The 23,272-nt window shown below is 41.2% G+C and overlaps 1 protein-coding gene and 1 pseudogene across 1 annotated transcript; one reads left to right on the top strand and one right to left on the bottom strand.

The window, feature by feature from the left end:
- Positions 1-4,072: 4,072 nt before the first annotated feature.
- On the top strand, positions 4,073-6,009 carry LOC127772906 (protein GRAVITROPIC IN THE LIGHT 1-like). The gene has a single exon (XM_052298900.1). It carries the CDS (start codon positions 4,182-4,184, stop codon positions 5,637-5,639), a length of 1,458 nt encoding a protein of 485 aa, XP_052154860.1. The 5' UTR covers positions 4,073-4,181; the 3' UTR covers positions 5,640-6,009.
- A 10,879-nt stretch (positions 6,010-16,888) lies between these two features.
- LOC127773432 (uncharacterized) lies at positions 16,889-21,174 on the bottom strand (annotated as a pseudogene).
- Positions 21,175-23,272: the final 2,098 nt, after the last annotated feature.

Raw genomic sequence — 23,272 nt, 5'->3', positions numbered from 1 at the left:
TATATATGAGAGTCTCAGCGAGATGAAAAGGAAAAGCTAACCAACATTCGAGCCATTATTATTTCATAACTTTTGCCAAACTTGCTAGGTTAAGGCAATTAAAATTATGTCTAAGCTTTAGCTAACAACAAAGAGATGATTCTCAGAATCGTTAATTGGCGCAGCTGCTCACACAGTTGCTCCTTCGGCTTTGTGGTGCTAGCTGGCTTAGGCCTACATAGACTCATGGTAAGACTTTTTCCTATTAATTGATTTTAGAATATTTTAGTTACTTTAGACTATTATAGTAAAAAAATATCATATAGTAATATTTGGTTTTTCAACATTTCTAGTGAAGTTTTAAATTGCAAACAATTGTTTTTTTATGTTAAACTTGCACCTGTTACACATAGGGTCCTTGCGTCGTCCACGTGGGGTGACATGGGCAGCAACCGCGTGGCACCTCAACACTCACACATCTCCGGCCACACCCTCACCGTCGCCTGAGCAGGCTAACATGAATCTATATCCGGTGGCGGGGCGTTCTTCCTCCTTTATGGCGGCGAGGTGTTCCTTCCCTCCTTGCCTGTGGTCCATGGATGCTGACAAAGGTGTGGCAAGGCGTTGGGAGGGACGGACAGATCTAACGTATCATCGATTGGATTCGGTGTCCTTGGGGGGGGGGGGGGGGGTAGGACAAGGCAATGTGCATCATGAGCCAACGTCTCCTAGCCAGACCCAACGCGTCCTCGACTAGATCCGGTCTCCCGGGCTCGGACCTATGAGGCCGACGATGGTTCATGACGTGAGGCAGTGGTCTAAGGCACCAAGGGAAGCGTTGGCCGTTGGTTCGTAGGGATTATTTAAACTAGCTGTCATAGTAAATAAAAAAAATTCTTTAGATAGACTTTATTGGTGATTTGTTTGTAATATTAATAAAATGTTCAAAATGAAACAAATTTGTCCAAGCCCAAATGGTAGTAAGTAGCTCTCATGGGACTCAGAGAAAAGGTGACGTATCATGTATCTTCCACTTGAAAGCAAAACCTAGCGATGTCTCCCACCTACAATGGCTAAATATTCTCCTTGTTCCTCCTAGCTAGTACAGTACCTGGTATAGGAAGAACAACGTCTAGTGCAACGCCGTTTTCGAATTTTGCCCCTCTAGCTAGCTTTAAAGGTTATAACCTCCATATCACGATCGATGATCTACAGTTCACATGATTTTTCTAGAATTTAATCCTGTATAAAACATGAACTTGCTCTAAGATTATTATTGTATTACGTGTTACTCTTTCGGTTTTTGCTATTTGTCCTCTATGAAGCCAATACCGTCTCTAATATATACATTCTATAATATACATGTTTTCATGTTTGCCTCTTATAAATATATATTTATAGTTCTTTAAAAATATTTATAAAAGTTATAAAAATTATAACTAAATGAAGTGTTTTTAAGATAAACATATTATCATCATCTCTTTACTTTTCCATTTTTAATATTTTTGTATAATTAATATTTTCATATTTGACCGAACATATCTAAAATAATACTCCCTCCATTTTAGAATAAGTTCATTTTTGGTCTCTCCGATTTATCCTAGAATAGTTCATTTTTTTAGCAATCATTACATCAGAATTTACGAAAGTATGGTATATCTGTATTGGGAGTAAATAAATAGATAAATAGTTATATTGGAATTTGATAAAGAGAGGGTATTGTAGTATTTTTGTTTTTGTAAATGAATTTATTTTAGGATAGAGTGAGCATCTACTATAAGTAAGTAACGATGGTGTAATAATATAGTCGTGAGCGTATGACTATATCATACCATGTTTTAAATTTGGTTACTCATAAATATTACACACACGTATATGTGTTTTCAAGAAAATTTTAGTAACATATTAGGAAAGTGGGAAATTATTGCGAGTATCATGTGCTAATGTCTCTTCAAGCATGTCTTAATTAATAAATCGTATTCATGAGGATGTGGGTGTGCTCTGTTAGGTAGAGGTGTATGCTAGTGTTCTTTGTAATGGAAAATTAGGTCAAAGATAACATTTACTCCCTCTGTCTCATCATATAAGGGATTTTAAGTTTTTGTTTGGATTGTTTGACCACTCATCTTATTCAAAAAATTTGTGCAAATATAAAAAACGAAAAGTTGTGCTTAAAGTACTTTGGATAATAAAGTAAGTCAAAAAAAATAAATAATAATTCCAAAAATTTTTTATAAGATGAGTGGTCAAACAGTATAAGCAAAAACTCAAAATCCCTTATATTATGGGACTGAGGGAGTATCTCTTACTACTAAGATAGTACTGTACTCCCTCCATTCTAAATTGATCTACATATAGTTTTTGTGAGGTTATTACTAAATGATCATTATATTTGTATTTATTCATCAAGTCTATTCGTTATTTGTGTATTGGAGTAAATGGGCATTGATGCATGCATCCATGCACACAAGTATTTATAACCCACACGTAATATCTTGATTTGCTATTGGCTAGGAAATAGTGGGGATAGTGCATGCATTGAATTTGTTGCTAGAGTAAATATAGTATAAGAGAGTTATTAGTTTTTTTTGATCTCGATGTACTTATGAAATATGTAGATCATTTATAATGGAGGGAGTACATTGCTTTGCGAGAGACACGACCTGGTAAATGATGACATTGGACTGGCGAGGATAATTACGGTGAGGATGACAGGGGCGGCCCCTGTTTGTTTTGTTGCCCTAACGGCTATGACAGGTGGGCCCATCACATCGAGTTCAAATCATTTTCAATGAATGTGTCCGGGTCCATTACCTTTGGCTGCTTTTTATGATTTAGCCGTTTACATGTTGGACGTTGCCACGGTAGTAGTACTGCCTGTACTGCTTACTGCTCACTTGACTTTCTGCAGGGAAAATGTCTTTTAACAGCGAGATAGAACAGAAACAGTGATGTGGTCCATGTGGATGTGGGTAGCACTTGATAAACTTTGGTTATGTTGATTAATCCTTTTTTAAGATAATAAAATTTATTTCGGTTTTTTACTTTAAAGGACAAATATAATCAGTTATTACCAAGATTGCAGATCAAATGGCTGCGAATTACAAAATCACAGCTTAATTAGAATAAGAAACTACACATACTACCAACCTAAAGATAGAGATAACATAAACCTCCATCAATAATTAACGATTTGGTTAATGTTTGATTTTAGCTCTTATGGTTTTCCTTTGAGAAACCCCCTCTTAAGTATATTTGGGCATATATGAGTAATTTCGTAGGATTTTTATGATAATTGAACTAAATCTTGTGAAAGTTCCATAAAATTTTCAATTATAAAAAGAGTCTCTCATCCTTCTTTGAAATGGAGGAATTTCAAAGAATTTTCAAGAACTTGAGCCACTTCCTATAAAGAGTTCCGTTAAATTTCTGCATTTCAAATGAGCCCCTAATGTGAATATCTATTCATTCAACATATAGATTCACACTTTTAACAATTCCCATATTACTTGTACCTTTCCCATGCAATTTTACCCCAAAAGTTACAACTAATTAAAAAACTCGCCCAGGAGATCTAGTCAGGAGATATGCAGCCAGATTATTCTACTTGTTCCCACAAGTGGGTAATATACCCCCAAACATTTCCTACTTGACATTTAAAACTTCAAAACTATCACCTGTAAAAATGCCAAAAGAAAAAAAAATATTTTGCCCATACATCACAGCAAGAATCCGGATCCAATGTTCTGTAAAAAGAAAATAAACCCTAAAGCCCCCCAAAAAAATCACAAAAGGGAATTTTATTTTTTTTTTTGCCGGTGTGCTTCCTACCTAATTATCAAAACATCAGAAATTAAAAAAGAGAGCAAACATCCCCTCCTAAACAAAATCTTTCAAATTTTTTTAAAAAAACAAAAAACGCTTCCCCATCTGTACCTCATGCCATTTTAATAATCAGATAGTGTACATGACAGCATATTTAATTATTATATTTAATTTAATGAACCTGTTTTACAGTACTAGCACCGCCTCTAATTATTCTCTTCCCTTTAATTAACTAATTAATTAATAATGTGTTCCATCCTAGCTAGCCCTCCCATTTCTTCCTCTCCATTTCAAGAAACCAAAGCGAGCAGCAAGAAGCTGAGCCAGTGGAAGCTTGCTCTGAGTGAGCTCAGTGAGAGTGAGAGCTTGAGCTACCAATGGAGACGCTAATGGCGGCCGAGCTGCCGCAGCAGAAGGCCGGCGGCGGCCTGGCGCGGCGGCTGGTGAGGCTGCTCCGCCGGAAGCGCTCCACGGCGGGCTCTGTCGCCGGCGGCGGCGAGTACGACGAGTCGTCCATGGACAGCTCCATCAACTCGCTGAGCAAGCTCAAGCTGTCCGCGGCGAAGCTCGACGTGCTGTTCAGGAGCGCGGCGCAGCCGGCCGCGTCCCCGGCGGTGGACGCCGCCGCGGCGCACGCGCTCGTGGCGAGCCTCTTCGCCGGCGTGTCGGCGGTGAAGGCGGCGTACGCGCAGCTGCAGCAGGCGCAGCACCCGTACGACGCCGAGGCGATCCAGTCGGCGGACGCCGCGATGGTCGCCGAGCTCACCAAACTCTCCGACCACAAGCGGAGGTTCGCCAGGGACCCCGCCGCCGCGGCCAAGAGCGCGGCGGCCGGGCCCGCGGCGCTCGCCGCGCACGCCGACGAGCAGCGCCACCTCCTCCGGACCTACGAGATCACGGCGGGGAAGCTCGGGCGGGAGCTCCGCGCGCGGGACGCCGAGGCGGAGCGCGCCCGCGCCGCGCTCGCCGACGAGCTCCGCGCCGCGCGCGCGCTGGAGGAGCGCGCCCACCCGGGCCGCACCCTCGCCGCGCTCGACGGCCTCCACCTCTCCGGCCTCAACGCCACCCACTTCCTCACCGCGCTGCGCCACGCCGCCAGGTCGGTCCGCTCCTTCGCCAAGTCGATGCTCGGCGAGATGCGGCGGGCGGGGTGGGATCCCGTCGCCGCCGCGGCCGCCGCGCACCCGGGCGTCCCGCTGCGCCACCCGGGCGACGCCAAGTTCGCGCTCGAGTCGTTCGTCGCGCTCAAGATGTTCGACGGCTTCCACCGGAGGGACTTCGGCCTGAGCGCCCTTCACGACCGGAGCTCCTACGACCGGCGGCGGCTCTTCGACGAGTTCGCGGAGCTCAAGGCGGCGCCGGCGGCGGAGTTCCTCGACGCGCGGAGCTCGCGGTGGGGCGCGCTCGGCGAGTTCCTGCGGGACAGGTACCTGTCCGTGGTGCACGAGCGGATGGAGGCGGCCTTCTTCGGGAGCACGGCGCAGCGCGGCGCCGCGGCGAGCGCCGGGGCGGCGCTCCCGGGCACGCCGTGGTTCGCCGAGTTCGCCGAGATGGCGCGCCGCGTCTGGCTGCTGCACTGCCTCTTCCTCGCGTTCGACGACGGCGGCGCGAGCACCATCTTCCAGGTGGCCGCCGGGGCGCGGTTCTCGGAGGTGTACATGGAGAGCGTCGGTGACGGCGACGGCGACGGCGACGATGGCGGCGCCGGTACAGCGGTGGCGGCGGCGGCGGCCGGTGACCGCGTCGTGGGGTTCACCGTGGTGCCGGGGTTCAAAGTTGGGCGGACGGTGATGCAATGCCGCGTATACCTCTCACGGCCGGCGCGACAGCCATGACGGCGGTGGAGCTCGCCGGCGGCGGCCGGAGGCTGTGGCTGGCTGGGGACGTAGTCCATGCCGGTATATCTGTCACGTATATGTACGATGTATCTATCTATGTATTTAGTGTCCAGCAAGCAATTATGTACTGATGTAGTAGTAAGCAATACTTATCAGAATAATAATAATTATTATAATAATAATATAAATTCTCAATTTTGGCCATGATGATGGAATGTCTGAATGTCTTAGCAAAATGGTCCATTCATCCATTGGTGCCTGGAGATGCGCTGAAATTAAGTCATGGATGTATTACACATTTACACGTATCAGAATTTTCCATAATCTAGTGATTTATCAATGTCTCTATCTTTAAACATGCGTCTTTCATAAAAAATAAAATCAGTGGCGAATCCGACAGCTTCTCGGGTTCGTCATCGAACCCATTAAACTTTCGTGTACTTCTCTACTATTATAAAAAATGTTTTTCGATATTTTGATGCGTCATTTATGTATGAGTCGATTTTATGTTTGTTTTCTTTTGAAAATATATATCCGTAATTGAGTCAGTTTCTAAGTTCGTTCGCTTTTGGAAATATATATGGAGTCGTATAAGAAATCTCTTAAAAAAAACTCGCATACTAACTTAAGACATTGGATTCCTAATTTTAGCTCATGATTTTCTAAAAACAGAATACATATATCTAAGCGAATCCCAACAGTATATTTCACCTTAACTAAACCGTATAACAATAATAAGATTAAAATAATGTTCACCCGTTGCAATGCACGGGAATTTTTCTAGTAATTATAAAAATTGAAATAGAGATTCTATTGCAAATACTAACAATAGTTAAGTTTATTTGGGCTTTGAAATATTTCTAAGGGAGTGTTCAGATCGATGACATTTCAAACCATATATATTTTTTGGTAAAGTTGTTAAAGATATGCATATATTTTATTTATTCTTTTACCAAAATTTAGTAAATACATAAGTAATTTGGCAACTACACAATAGTGGTTATCCTACCAAAACTTGACAATATCATCAACTTACCAAAATTTTTGCTATTGTCAAAACTTGGTACTACCTCCGTACCAAAATAAGCACAGCCATGAGTTTTCGTGCGCAAGTTTAATCGTCCGTCTTATTTGAATTTTTTTATGATTAGTATTTTTATTGTTATTAGATTATAAACCATGAATATTACTTTATGCGTGACTTATTTATTTTAGTTTTTTTGAAAAAAATTAAATAGGACGAACGATTAAAGTTAATCACGAAAACTCATGGCTGCATTTATTTTGGGACAGAGGGAATAAAGTTTTTTAGCTACGATCTAAACAGCCCATAGATCTCCCACCGTGTATGCAATGATTTCTAGATTGCATGGCATATTTGCAATGGTCCATCCCAATATCACTATTTTTGCCCTCAAGTTCATGAGGGTGATCTAGATCAGAAACATGTAGGACTACATTCCACTTGAAGAACCTACATACCCTGTGCACAAAAGCTGAACACATGCATTGGAGCAAATCAGCAGCAAAAAACATGCAAATGTGTGCACATGAACCCCATACAAGGTAGGGCATGCAGCGAATGAAAAGAATTGAGAGAATGCATCTGGGAGCAAAAAGGCTGGCTGGGTGGACAAACAAATCTGCATACAACACACAGATTTGTGTAGTAGGTTGGTAGCCCAGCCACTCGTGTTAACAGCTAAGTATCTATCAGGCTACCACTTTGCATATGCATGATCGGCGCCGCGCGATCTGGTCCGTCGGATCGTGAGATGGACGGCCAGGATTTGATCGGTGGAGTGAGGTAGCGGTCCAGTAGCAGCCCACATGCGCTACAGTGCGGCAAAAGAGGGCAGATCCGTAGTACAGTATCATCCCGAAACAGTGGCTACTTCAACATTAATAAGGCGCGTGCGACCTGCAAATCTCTGTGCACGTCAACCGTGCCTTGCTACAGGGAAAATGTTATCCGCTCGAGTACTTCGTTTTGTTTGGTAATAATCATTAGGCAGTTGTTTTTATTGCTATTGATAATGTGCAGAGGAAGAGGAGGGAGGGAAGGGGAGAAAATGGATATCTGGTCACCTTCAAAAAGTGGTTTCGCTGAAATGATATTTAAAAAATACGATTGTATAGAATGCCAATCTCAAACACACGCTATCTGGCCACATTGCCATTTTTGCCATTTGGAATGATTTTCGCTCGGCCACGTAGTGATGAGACAAAAATACCCTTGCTCACCGGGGAGAACTCCTCGAAGTCAGTCACTGGCAGTGATGGCGACGGCGCGGGCAGGGGGACCAGTTCCACCGCCGTTACGGACGGGGGAGGCAACGTCCCATGCGCCGTCGTCATCGCCGTCGGGGCGGGCCGCTGCAAACGGGAGAGGCAGCGTCCCACGCACCGAGAGGTGCACCCTGCAGCGGGCGTGGACTCTAGACCAAAACCCGGGCGCGTCCATCAGGGATGGCAGCGGCGGCGTGTGGGACTCTGGCGGATTCAAACAAAGTTGAGCAGGCCGGAGCGTTGTGGCGGGAGGCGGAGGTGGTAGGATGGCAACAGCGTTGAAGCTGCGGCTTCTGATGGAGCTCTGCAACAAGAGGTGCTCTGACATGGTGGATTGCCGGAGACAGCGAGGAGGTCGACGGATTGCAGCCATCGCCGTCGTCGTCGTCCTCGGCGTCGCACACGATGTGTAGAAAGGGAAGCGAGAGAGGACGACGGTGGGGGAAGGGCGAGGATCCCCTTTCACTGGGCAAGCAAGGATATTTTAGCTTATCACCCTCGTTGGGCGTGTCGATGTCGTAGAGGCAGGAGCCGATGACCCGCGGGCTGGCGATGCGCGTGTGCACCTCACGCGTGCTGGCTGGCTGACGACCATTTGCCCACGATGACATCATGCGCGGGCGCGAGCTTGAGCTTGACGACGAGGTCGCAGATGGCTTGCACAACTGGATGAAGCTGTGGCCGCTATAGTGCCGCCGGATGAGGCCTTGCTAGAACGTCGGCGGTCAGGGGCGAGGACTCCTCGGCGAGCGCAGGACTTGCACGGGCGGTGCGGGACGAGGCAGGCATAAGACACCGACATGTCACGGCGGTCGACGATGACGATCTCCCCGGGCTCCATATCACGCTCATCAGACGGAATGGCAGTTGTGTTGATAAGGGGCAATTCCGTCTCATCACCTGGTCAAGGAGCGAAAATCCTTTCGGAATTGGATAAAATAGAGAAAATGGCAAAGTGGCGGTAGGCACGCGCTTTATGTTAGTATTTTATCGAATCGCTTTTTCAGAATGACATTCTAGCGAAACCCACGTTTTGAATGTGACCAAATGTCCATTTTCTTGAGGGAAGGGTGATTTATACTACTACTTATTCCCTCCATCTTAATTTAAGTACAGTTGTGGATTTTCATATTTAACGTTTAACCGTCCGTCTTATTTAAATTTTATTTAAATTTTTTTATGATTAGTATTTTTATTCTTATTAGATGATAAAACATGCTTTATTCGTGACTTATTTTTTAAATTATTTTAATAAAATTTTCAAATAAGTCGGACGGTTAAACATTGGACACGGAAACCCATAACTACATTTAAAATGGGACAGAGGTAGGATTATCTTAAAAACATTTAGGATCGATGCATTACACTTAAGTCGTTTTGATTTTTTTTCTAGTCAAACTTCTATAAATTTAACCAAAAATTTAGAAAAAGATAACAACTTTTGACCAAAAATGAACATATTATCAAAATATATAAAATGCTAGTTTGAATAAAACTAGTTTCGTCTAGATGTTACTAAATTTTTCTGCAAACTTGATCAACTAAAAAGTCAAAACGGTTTATAATATGAAATGGATGGTGTAATATGTGAAGAATAGAAACTAATCGATCACATTTAATCCTAACTATACACTCTAACACTCAGTCCCATCTATTCACATGTTAACAATATAGCAACATTTAGTACCTCGGGGTGTGTTGGTTTGAAGAACAGTAGGAGAAAACTGTTTTGTTTTCCGCAATGTACGTTTTCCGAACCACTAAACGATATAATTTTTAAAACAAAATTATAAAAAATACTTTAAAAATCATATTAGTATATTTTTTAAGTTTAAAATAATTAAGACTTAATTAATTATAAACTGGTTCATCTCGTTTCACGTGTTTCCTCAGTCTTCTCTTTCTCTTTTTCTCAAAAACAGTCTTACTGCTGATGTAGAAAAATAATGTCTGTGAGGAAGAACGCATCCATCTTAGCTAAGCTTTCATACGGAGTACATTTGGCCTATGAAGTTCTTAGTACTCAGAAAACGTGATTTACCAGTAACATTTCATCCCCTCATTACCGAGTATTTCTCTTTGCTCCTTTCCCATGTGCTGTGTCGTTCTTCTCCCTCTTCCCAAAATCCCAATGGCTTATCCATAGAGCTTGCATTGAGATGAATGGCCAGTTGCAGGGGAAGCCGTGGGTGGACATAGACACAGGGTGTGGAAAGTTGCTGGCAGTGTCCTAGGTTGCAACATTATAGGACGGAGGGAGTAGCTACTACCCTGGCGTGCGTGACGTTCAAGGGAGCCATTCAGGCATGCAACTATAGTACAAGGGGATTGGACATAGTGATGAAAAGTGAGAGGAGCCCTTTACACTATGGGATGGAATATATAGGACCTACATTTTCAGAAAATAAAGTTAGTAGATGAAACTAAAGTGGATTAACCCTCTTTAAGTAAAAAAAAGTTTATTGTTCTCTATTATTCTTGATTTGCTACCAGCATCATCGACACCAAAACTTTTATAGGTAGAGATAGAGATACCCAGCTCTAAACAACACTTAAGTTGAGTTGTATCAAACATGATTCATGCTATCGACGTTTCCGCCGATGCCGGAAAGCTCTGCCTCTGCTCCCATCCATTCCACCCCATGCACCATCTTGTCCTTGGACATTTACGCCACCAAGAGCCACCAGGAGGTCACATGTTCCTCCTACTTCCTTGATGGCGACAACCTGAACGCCAGCCACTCCCTAGCAAGGTTCAACGCACTGTAAAAGTCCCTTATCGCCGTCACTTACCCACTCGATGTCTTCAACCTGATCTTTGACAAAATTCTACCGTATCACCAATCTCCACCATCTCTGACAATTCCTGCTGCCATATCCGCCAACGTCATCTAACCACTCGGGCAAGAGATGCCCCCGCTATCACCATTGTGCACCATCCTCCTTTGTACCTATAGCTCCGGTGGTAGCGCCAATGTCGTGCCACCCCCTATACACTACCCACTACGAAGACGCCATTGCTTTAGCATCCCTCTCAACTTGGGGAACTCTCCCCTCTTCTCCTTCCCCAACCCGCTCCTATCCCTCCCTAACCCCGATACCTAATTGGTAGGAGTGGCCACCATGTTATAACTAGAGTTGGCAACAAGATGGGGTGAGTTGGACAAGAACGTCCCCGTGGGTTCACCCGGCCCTGGGTCTAAAGTGAAGCGCGGGGAGAATCAATTCCCGCACACTGTCCTTTCAAGGCCCTATCACCCGACCAAGGCCCTACTGCATCCGCATGCCATCGGCCGGCAAGACAATTAGGGTAGCGGCTGGCTAGCGGGCTAGCGAAAGGGCGGCAACCGATGAGACGACGAGGTGCTGTAGCGATAAGTGACGTCCGATGAGGTAGCCAGGTGGCATAGCCAAGAGCGATGAGGTAGCACGACGATGGTTGACAACTAACGAGACGATGTGGAGGAGCAGTTGTCGGCGCCTTCTTGCCACTATTTGCCTGCCTAGGTTGCGGCTATTGTGCTGAATGGTGAGGAAGAGTTGGAGACAAGAGAATTGGAGACTAGGGAATGAAGGTTTAGTTTATATATGGGCTACTTACTCCATCTACTAGGTCAGCTGGGCTTATATTGTTGAAATGGGCTACTTTTGAAGAGGTAAATCACATGTCACGACATCGCCACGTCACCCTCGGGTAACTGATGCTCGCACCTGCCTCTGGTCTCGTAGGGGCGAATCCTAGCCCCAACAGGGAAATTTTCCCCCTAGTTCTCGTCATTGGTGGGTTAAAGTTGCTACGAGATATTGAAGCTTGTGGAGATTGGCGCACGAATCTTCAATCTAATCAGATGGTTCGAAATCAGTAAGATTTATTATCCTATTTTTCTATCAACTGCCAGTCAGCAATAGCAAATCAAAAAAAAAAGTATTTTTATTAAGATTACGAAATTTGCCTTTTCTTTCTTTAATTTTCCTTTGTGTTTGTCGATCGTTTGATGATCCAGCTGCCCTTGTAGCTCGGACACTGTACCTGGGGACGCGTACACGATGCGACAGTGCTCGTGCGTTCATGCATCTGCTTTAATTAGCGGCAAAATCACGCCTACTCATTCACAACCAGATAGATACATCTGCTATCCTCCATTTGTCACCGTTTCCCTTTCGGTCATCGTCGCCGACAACAGTTGTAATTTACCTCTCAAACTACGTGGATTAGCACTGCAAACTAGCGACGTCAGCTGGTGGTAAATGTGAACGTGAGCGAGAAGAACGTCTTTGGCCTCCTTTGAAATGAAGAAATTTCAAAGGATTCAGCGACAATCGAATTCTGTAAATTTTTTATAAAATTTGTATATGTTCCAAAGGAGCACATGGGTATGCTTATGTCTTAATTATCACCCCACATTGTTGAATCCTCATGTATACGTTGCTTAATTCTAATTTCTAAGAGTGAGTTCCTTTGTGAGGCGTTGGGATGAAATTTTCGTCCACACATAAAACGAAAAAGCTAATTAGCGCAAGATTAATTAAGAGAATATTATAAATTTAAAAAATAGATTTGTTCAACTTTTTTAAAAAATATATATGAAAAAAATTAACATTTAGCAATTTGAGAACGTGCTAACAAGAAACAATAATATTATCACCCCAAAATCTAAAATGAACTCAGGCTAAGCATGCATGCATGCAGGAACAACTTGAGGTCAAGTAGCATGTAGAGGCCGGAGGCCGGGTTTTAATTCATTTTCTTGAAAAAGAAGAGGTGAAGCAGCAAAGCTGCAAACACAGACAAGATTTATAGACAGACCGCCCCATCTGAGTCCCCTCCCCTTTATTCCATCCTTTTGCTGCCTCATTCTCACCTCCTTTGAGTTCATTCGTCATTCCTTTATGTTAAACAGTACAGTCCATATTTTTTCTTGAGTAGGGCCACCCAGCTGTTGTTGCTGCACAGCCAGATATACACTACATCCTGTTTGCTGCTGGGAGCCGGAAGCTGCTGATTTATGAATTTATGGTAGTAATGTTCACCTGAGTCCAATGCTGCTAACATTTGCTAGAATTGAGAGCGTTTTTGTTATTTTCCTCGGAGCTACAGCGACAAGAAAATGTTATTTTTAGATATCGACAACCAAAAAATTTGCCGTGGTTTATTAGCTGATATTTGTTGGGGCCGGTTCACAAATTCATTCAAAATTTTGTACCCAAAATGTGGAGTTTCAAAATTCATCAAACTTTACAGAATTGATCATCTCCATAGGGTTCACTTTTCAACTCAAAATGAGATTGCAAAGCCTCTAGTCGAGCCAGTAGCCGGTTCCTGGCCTCTTGGTAGAAGAGATTGGCCGGTAGACAGACAAGAACCATTACCACCGCTACTACTAAAGTGTTTTTTTTTTTTCTGTACGAGCCCTCATAATTTTTGCAAACGGACCATAGTGACTTCTGCAAAAATCGTAGGTCACTTTCCCATACGGCTTCTTAAGTGGCCCGTATGGAAAAATCGATTTTCCCATACGGATCTCTTAATAGGGCCGCAGCTCATTTTTGCATGCGGCTCACTTAAGCGCCCGTATGGAAAAATCGATTTTTCCATACGGGCCACTTAAGGAGCTATATGCGAAAATAAAATTCGAAACTTTGAAACTAGTTTATCTCACTCATATGAACTCCAAATTAGATGATTTTTTCCCTAAATGTTTCTAAAATCATGCTCTATCATGTTATTGTGTTTTTACTGCTATTATTTTGGCCATTTTTTCTCGTGACTTTGTTTTATCAATTAAAAATTAAATTTCAAAACTTCAAATAATATTTTGAAGCAGTAAATGATTTCAACTGAAAAAGTCATCAACAATAAAGTTGTATAACTCATCAAGATTTAAAACTTCTATTTTGGTCATTTCTTCATTCGGCAAAGTGATAGTAACAATTTCACAAAATTTACATATCTCTCTTATAGTTTATGAACTATATAAGAGATTTGTACATTTTGTGAATAATGTTACATATCACTTTATCAAATAAAGAAATGACCAAAATAAAAGTTATAGATATTAATGAGTTATGCCACTTTGTTATTGATGACTTTTTCAATTGAAATCATTTAGTATTTGAAAATGTTGTTTGAAGTTGTCATATTTTGAAATTCAAATTTAAAATGTTCAAACAAAGTCATATAGAAAAATGACCAAAACAAAAGTTGTAGATCTTGATGAGTTATACAACTTTGTTATTGATGACTTTTCAATTTGAAATCATTTACTGCTTCAAAATATTATTTGTTTTTTTTATTTTAAAATTCAAATTTTATATAGTCCAATCAAACTCGGATGGAGAAATGACCAAAAGAAAATTGGTAGATCTCAATGAGTTCTACAACATTGTTTCTATCAACCTTTTCACATGAGTTAATTTAGTGCTATAAAAATCAATTTGAAGTTTAAAGAGCCGCACGATTTTTGCATGCGGATGCTTAAGTAGTCCACATGTAAAAATGAGTGCATGCAAAAAAGAATTTTACATGCGGAGCCTCCTATTTCCATCTCAACAGTTCAAAAATTTTTCAACTCTTTCTCACACGCGGCCTTATCTTCTTCTTCTCTTCTCTCTCAGTACTCACTCTCTTCATCTCTTTCTCTCTCTCTCTCACAAATCTCTTCTCGATCTGCCAGCGGCAGGTGGCCGTCCCCGGCGACAACGACGACCCCGCGAGGGCGGCGCGGGGCTCAGGAGGCGGCGCGCGGCGGGCTCGAGAGGCGGTGCGCGGGGGGCTGCGGTGGTGGCGGCCAGAGCGGATCTGGGGACGCCGTCCCTTCCCCGAGCAGATCCGGGGTCGGCCGCCCTCCTCTCATGCGGATCCGGCACCGCGCCCTCCCCCCGCAGCGACGACGACGACAGCGGACGGCGGCGGCGAGCTCAGGTGCGGCGGATCCGATGGCGGCGTGGCGGATCCAGCTCGGGCGCGGCGACGATGACGACGACCTCGGGCACGACAAAGGCGGCGGGCGGCGGCGGCGAGCTCGGGCGTGATGGATCCGGCTCCCCACAGCGACGACGACGGTGGGCGGCGGATCTGGCACGGAGGATGGCGGCGGTGGCGGTGGCGGTCTCAGGCGGCCGTGGCTGGAGTGGATCTGGGCAGGGCGGTTGTACCGGCGGCTAGCAACAGCGACGGCGACGACGGTAGCGGTGGCGATGGCTACGATGAACTTGGGCGGCGGCGGCGCTAGGTTTTTTTTTCGTTTTTTTTATTTTTGGAATTTTATTTTTTTCATGATTTTTTATCTTTAAATCGCCATCTTTGCAGACGATTTCGTGCATGCGGCTGGCCCAACCGCATGCGAAAATCGTTATGGCCCGTTTGCAAAAACTGATCGAATCTGTAGTAGTGCACTGGACGGTGGCGAATCCATAATAAAAACGGACAGTGGGCTCAAAGTTCAAATCTAAGTCGGTAAACTATAATAAAGTATATATAATCTTATGCAAGTAAAATGTAATGCACACACAATAAAATAGAAAAACTCACAAAAAAGAGAGAGAAGAGAATAGAGTACCTCGTCAGTACAAAGTGCATTCTCTTAGGTTTGAAGCTGACTTCTTAAGTGATCACCGATCAGATATTGTAAAATCATTAGTACTAGTAAGGGGGGCATGTACAACGATGTTTATTAGTGGATTCTCTCTATTGCCATACAAGTAAATTTGATGACATAGAAGAAAGAGAAAGAAGTATGGTTGTTATGCATGACAACAGCTCAGAGTCGACTCTTAGCATTTATTAGAGCAAATTTTGTTGCATGATGGTTAAAGAAAGAAAAGAAAAGTAAGAAAAAGTATTTTGATATATTAATGATTAGAGACCATATTGTCTCTAACTGTTGTAGGATGCTAATCTCTAAATAACGTATAGCTCATATCTGACTCTAGCTTTTTACATGCCCTAATATACCCATGCTAACACTACACCGACATTTATTCTTTTAACTTTTACCATGTTGCTTATTAAAAGCAGGTTGCTACAGAAATTGTTTAAAAAAATTGATACATAGCCACATGCATTACGAAAAGAATTAAGATTGTAAAGATGATATGCCTTCGTCAATTATATATTTTTTAAAAAAATTAGTAAAGCATATATACTGGCTTTTATAGTCATGTAATAATCTACCTATAATAAATCAATTTTTTGGTGACTAGTTTCAGGTAACAAGCTAGTGCATCCCCATAGTACAAGGACAAAGCGTGCAGATAAATGAACTTCATACATTTGCAGTACCGGAAATTGATCTACAATTTCAATTATTGAAGGGGAAAAAGGGTGTACAGAACAATATATTTAAGTGGGTTTGAAACTTTAGCCCTCAGGCAAGCCCAAAACAGAATCAAGAATGGTATGTTATCAAATCAAGAAAGATGTATGCAAAAAAGTGTCAATTATTAAAACAGAAAAACTAAAATTTGCATTTTGCAGTGAACAAAGATGTACTAATTATTAGACAGGCAATACCATCTATCCATTTTGCTCACCATACAGCCAATCTGGGATATGCTCTGTACCAATCTGTCAATTATTGAAACTGAAACAAGTAATATTTTAGAACTCCCATGAATAAATGACATGCCATTAAATTTTGAAAAGAACAATAAAATTGGTAAAATCTGTACAACTTACGCTTCTACGAAATCGATAGTCATTAGTATCTGCCCAGAGTCCTTTCTGAACCCGAGGTGATGCTAATCCGAAGTATCTGAAAGTGCAGAATATATTGATAGCATATTCATATAGAAGCAGAAGATGTATGCAAACTTTAGCTGTACAAAGCATGCGATTGGATTAATTAAAGTTCTGTTAAAGATTTTTCCTGTGGGCAACACTGTTGTTGTTGAGTTGGCCAATCAATCTGATGTGCATAACAGTAGACCAGCAGGCAGGAACGGCGATGGTAGGCCAGACAGCCATATAGGCAATGAATCCAATGACAGTAGAGAACATGAGTTGGAGCAACAGAATCGAAAAGATTATGAATATTACAAAAGGGTCCAAGAAAATAGGAAAAATATAATCATGTATTATAGAACCATAGTTGTTTATTTCTCATACTAGAAATAATGCCCGTGCGAAGCAACGGGTAAAACCGTTTTTATCGCTATACATTACACTACTTCCTTGGTTTTCGATGGTTTTCGACTAAAAACCCATTACTTTCTTCCTTTTAAGCAGCTAAACCTATAAGTGGAGCTGTAGGTCCAGCTCGCACAACTAACAGCCGTCTGAAGTGCCTACGATGCAGGAGCTGATCCTCCCATCAAATCCGGTCGAATCTTTCTCAATCCTCCCATCACCAAAATTAATGGTTGAGGGTTTTTATCCACTCGATCTTCTCTTCCCGGTTTTATTCCGTATAACATGGGACAAAAACGGCGATTGTTAAAATGGAGATTAAATCCGGTGAAGTAAAACCAAATAATAATAGAAAATGAAGGAGAAAATGATGACCAAGTAGTGCAGAATCAATTTTTGCAAACAAATTGAAGAAGGAAACGAATGGGGAGGCAGATTAACGTGGCAGCGACGCTAGGATTTGGCCTGGACGGCTGTTGAAGATTAAATCCCGATGACAGGAAAAAAAACCAAGTGGATAAAAAAAACTGAATTCTTACCACGTGCCAAAAAATATGACGTAAAAAAATAGCGAAAAAGCGGATGAAAGAAAAAAAAAGGACGAAAAAACCATGCAAAAATATAGCGGAGAAAAAAACCGAAAAAACGCGTGAAAAAAAACAGCGACTTAAAAATATCGGCAAAAAAGCGGATGAAAAAAAAGAGAAAAATGACCAAAAAGGGCGCGCCGAATAGCGAAAAAACAGCAAGAAAAAAGTGGATGGCAAAAAAAAAGAGGAAAAAATGACCGAAAAAAAGAAAAAGAGGGCGAAAAAAGAAATACGGAATACTTACATATTTTTTAAATAGGTATAGATTACTATGGTACGGAGACCGAGCCTATCAACTTTTATCACCTAAAATAACCAAAATGCATGTACTTTTCCCATTTTGAGGACACTGTAAGTATTATTATTGTATGGACAAATCCGACGAAATACATGGATAATGATACGATCACTGCACTTCTGTCTGAAATCAACTGGGAGAAGAAAACATAAATAAATTATTGGAATGTACTTATGTTTTTAGAACACAGTAGGAAGCTTGGATGTAGCTTAGTACTAACCACTTAATGCAGCAATTCTTGCGATTTCGGGTTGTCAATTTCTCACTAATATCCTCCCAGACAATGTTGTCTCTGAACTGTCCCAGAAAGCAAGTAGATCACTTCATAACAAGGAATAATGGGAAGCGATAATAACAAGCAGTGGGAAATATGAAAGCTAGAGTGAAACATACAATATGAGTATCCTTTTAAAAAGAATTAATATGAATAGTTCTAAAAATGTCAAAGCTGTCTAGCAATACATACATAAACAAAAATGGGTAAATAGCATACCTGACGATTACCAGCATCATAATTTTGATAAGCTTTTACCTGCAAGTCCAACTTCACCAAGTCAAACAGGTTTTGGTACTTGTGCTTAGTCCATTGCCCTGAAAGCACAATACAGTAAAAAATTATGAGCCATGAATATAACTTATTTTTATATAATTATATTGCATTTGATACAAAACACAAGGATCAAATCTCATTTGCATAGCAAAGATCTTTTACCTAAAATATAATTAGTGCACCCTTCAGAACTTACTGTGAACTGTATTTGCATTGCTGAAACACAAGATCACGCAACTGGCAATGAAAATCATGTACAAAAAACAATTCCATACTTACCACTGTATTGTTTGAAATTTTTGCAAATAGTTTCCAGTAAGTTCAGGGTTGGCCCAAAAAAAAAACAATATGGGATTTGTGCCAACACTTCTTTACTGGAGGTTTGTACAAGTTATGTTTGCCACACTTGCACTCCTGGTAATACAAGTTTCAAATTAGGTAGTCCTAACTACAGGTACCCTTCATTCCAATTTCCTCTTCTCACAAAGTGCTACAGATGATATAAGTTTTAAAACTACAGTACAGAGTCAACCTGCAGCTAATGCAAACCATTTCTGGCATAATAACCAATTCAGCAAAGTGGCATGAATTATGAGGGAAAAGCCATTCTGGAAGAATGCACAGAAAAACAGAACAAGTTATCCAATAATCAAAACAGCCTTTTAGAAGTAAAAACCCAAAGCATGTGGTGAAAAAATATTTCACTTCAAAAGGAAGAGTTGCAGTGATCAACACCTGATTTCAAGTTTTTAGGTTTTAATCTTCTCCAAGTGTTTCCCTCAAAAAATATTCTCCAAGTGTCTATTGTATGGACCTCACTCTTTCCAAATTCATGTCCCAACAATATCCAAGACATTCTTTTCAACATGATTGTGTCATAATAACAGTTCTTAATACAGGAGCCTTTCACAAAACATAATCCTAGCATTTGTCATCCTGAATATACAAGATATGTTTGAGGACTGGTATTCATGCTTCTAAACATTTTATTTGTGCATCATTTTATGAAAAGAAATTGATTTGTATAGGTCATTCCAAAAATAGTTCACTAATAAAAAGCAGTCAGCTTTCCCTTATACTGTGAGTCAGAGGCATAGCTCCCATTTAGTTTTATATGGTGCTCGTCACTGCTCATGTATTCAGGTACTAAACTCAAGAGGAAAGAAAAAGAGAGGAGACCTCTGCGTAATTCTTTCAATCAGGGTCACATTTTCTTCTGGTGAAAACGTTTTGTCCATGCACAACTTCGGATTCAGCACTCTTGTCATTCTCTTCATCTTCACCAATCACCACCATTGATGCTAATTGCTAAACACCTCCACAGCATCAGCGAAGCTCACCTGTCTACCCTTGTCCTTGGACCGAGCAGCCATTTATTTTTCACTTTCCCCTCCACTGTCCCCTTCCTTGCTCTTCTTTTCTTTTTTCTTGCCATTCTTATCACCACCAGCAGCCTCATCTCCTCCAGTCAGTGTACCATGGCATAAGTCAGGATTAAACTCATCGTTTTCATTTCTTCTCTTCTCGTTTCTCTCAATATCCGCCCCCATCTTAGACATGTTAACTTGATTGCCCTATTCCATCTTAACGGAACTCTCCTTTGTTTCTATTTGTCATAATTTGATCATCGGCGAATCCTTCTGCAGCAGAGGCTCACCGTCCGCACGCTTCCATTTTCTCTTCTTCGACTTAGTCCATCTCTGTGTGCTCCAAGCCTACATTTTCATTGGGAGATAATTAAGTACCTGATCAATTCCAGTAATCGCAGCTTTTTCCCTCTTTCTTCTTCATCAACTTCATGTCATTCTTCATGTCACGTTTGCTCGCATCACCATCAACATAATCCGAGCCTCCGAGATGCACTGCTGCACCATCAGTCCTGAAGGCTTAACCTGCACCTAGGCACCAGCTCCCATACCAGAAGTCCAGAACAATCATCCAAACCGTCGATGTCACCATCGCTACCCTTGTTCTTCTTCTCCTCATTTCTGCAGCCCATCTCTTTCCTCCAATGCCCTTCTTTTGGCTCCTCAACACCCAATTCAGCCCTCTAAGATTAACAGATTCGAAGAAAGTTCGTTTTTGCCACATATCAAAAGAACCTAAGGCCCGGTTTAGTCCCCAATTTTTTTTCTATAAACGTCACATCGTTTGCATGGAAATGAATCTTTTGAGCCTAATTAGTTCATGATTAGCCATAAGTGCTACAGTAACCTATATGTGCTAATGACGGATTAATTACACTCAAAAGATTTAATCTCTCGGTTTCCAGGCGAGTTATGAAATTAGTTTTTTTTATTCGTGTCTGAAAACCCCTTCCAACATCCGGTCAAACGTCCGATGTAACACCCAAAATTTTTTTTTTACGCGAACTAAACAAGGCCTAACTATTTCTTAGATCGATGCCAAAAATAGAAGCGACATTCGGATTATTATTATAACTGAAAAATTCACTCGCGTATAAAAAAAATAAAATTCATCCAAACAAATATAGGAAAGATGAAGAAAGGAACGAATCGAACCGCAATATCTGGGGACAGGGCCGACGAGAAGAGAGGAGATGCGGGGGGTCGCAGTCGCCGGTGAGGAACAGAGCAGGGTGGGTGCTCAAAAACTCGATTCTGGATAGGGGAAGATAACACGGCGGCGGGGAGATGCGACGCCGTCACGCCGCCGATCCGTCGATAGGGTTAGGCGAGGCGGCGGGGACGGTGGAGGGGAGGCGCGGGCAAGCGGGGTGGCGTGGCTGGTGGCCAGTGGGGCAAGGGCGGCGGGCCCTTCTAATGGGCGATCAGTTCGGCCCCCCTCCCCCCTACCCTATACTCCTCCCTCTTCTCCCTCCTTCCTCCTCCCCTTCTTCTCTTCCTATTATAGTAAACCACACAAAATTTATTTAAAAAAACAAAAAGTTAGAAAAATTTATGTATAGAAATACTATATATAAAAAATTTGAATTCAAATTCAAATTTGAATCGGGTATGTAAACTTTTGACTTATAAACTTTGGGTCTATAAACTTTAGGTGTATAAACTTTTAGAAGCATAGAAATACTATATATAGAAAATATTTGAATTCAAATTTGAATTGGATATGTAAACTTTTGACTTATAAACTTTAAGTCTATAAAGTTTAGGTGTATAAACTTTAGATGTATAGAAATACTATATATAGAAAATATTTGAATTCAAATTCAAATTTGAATCGGATATAATCCAAATTCAAATTTGAAACGGGTATGTAAACTTTTGACTTATAAACTTTAGGTCTATAAACTTTAAGCGTATAAACTTTAGGTGTGTAAACTTTAAATGTATAGAAATACTATATATAAAAAAAATATTTGAATTCAAATTTAAATTTGAATCAGATATATAAACTTTTGACTTATAAACTTTTGGTCTCTAAACTTTAGATGTGTAAACTTGAGATGTATAAACTTTAGGTGTATAAATTACTAAAATGGAAAAGTAATGCGGTGCCAAAAAAGGAAACCATGTGAAGGGGTGGAGGGAGGGAGGGAGGAGGGGATCCATCGCTACCCCATCCCCATAGCGATCGATCACCCATCAGCATTCCTGAAGGGCGGCGGCGGCAAGGAGTCGCCGGCTCGCCGCAAAGATTTTCCTTTTAATGTTTGAAACGTTTTAGTAGAAATTTGAACTTTTCTTTTACCATCAGGCCGTATTTCAAGTTTTGGTATCACATTTTGCATACAGCTCAGTTTTATACTCATGCTGTAAAAACAAAATTACATGTCTCAAATTTTACGTATATTAGGATATCTCAGATTTTTTTTTTACTACTCGTGCTCAAATGTTAATTTAGATATTTTTTACACGTGCTAAAATGTTAATTTAGAGATTTTTTTTAAAAAAATTGGATCACCGCATCAGTATAAAATGTAAGGAGAAATTTGTAGATAATAGTGTTCTATTGGACCAAAAGTCCAAAACTTTCATGTGGTCAGGACGATTCATTCGTGTTCTCTGTTAAATAAGAAAATTTTCGAGTAGTGCCGTTGGATAAAGAAAGATTCAGGTCAACAGAAATTTAAACTCATGCATCTGTGTTGCTCTAGAAGAAATTCATGCATTCCAAGTCCAGTGAACTTTAGTCCACACCGTCCATGTGTGGAAAAGAGCATATGCAAGCGCTCGGAGATGGGAAGCAAGCTGTTCGAAATATGTATCTGTTTTCATTTCTTTAATCGGAATCAGAATAAAAAACCTCGGATATGAAAACGGAAATGAATATTATCAAATTCGAAACCAGAGTGAATACGACAACGGATATTTATCTAAATATAAAAAGTCTTTAAATTGAACTTCTCAAATCGACGAAGAGACATAGCTCAATAACTTTTTTTATAAAACAATAAATATGTATTTCTATTATTTATCAGTTAATAACAATACAACTAGTTATACACTTTACTTTCTTAAGAAAAAAGAACTATATTCATCTATAACTGTAATATAAGTAGTACGGCATAGTCAAACAAAAATAAAAAAGTAGTCATTATGAAAAAAAAATCTAAAGTACTAGACTAAAATAATGTCTCCATATCAAGCACCTCAATACACGGCATAACTCTAAACAGTAAAGTAGAGAAAGCTGAAGCTAATAGTTGTATATGAGAAATATTGTTTCTGATTCCTAGAAAAAAAAAATTTGAATTCGTTTCCAAAAAGTTTCCGACGGATAATAACCTTATGATATTTGTTTTCGTTTCCGAGAAAAAAATTTCCAATTCATTTATGTTTCCAAAAGTTTCCG

Source organism: Oryza glaberrima, chromosome 5 (genome assembly GCF_000147395.1).
Source record: "Oryza glaberrima chromosome 5, OglaRS2, whole genome shotgun sequence".
NCBI lineage: Eukaryota > Viridiplantae > Streptophyta > Magnoliopsida > Poales > Poaceae > Oryza > Oryza glaberrima.
Note: the sequence above shows the minus strand (reverse complement) of the source record. Positions and strands in the feature narration are given on the sequence as shown.

Bases quoted from the DNA above. Each gene is read 5' to 3' on its own strand.
- LOC127772906 (XM_052298900.1), top strand. From the start codon at position 4,182: ATGGAGACGCTAATGGCGGCCGAGCTGCCGCAGCAGAAGGCCGGCGGC.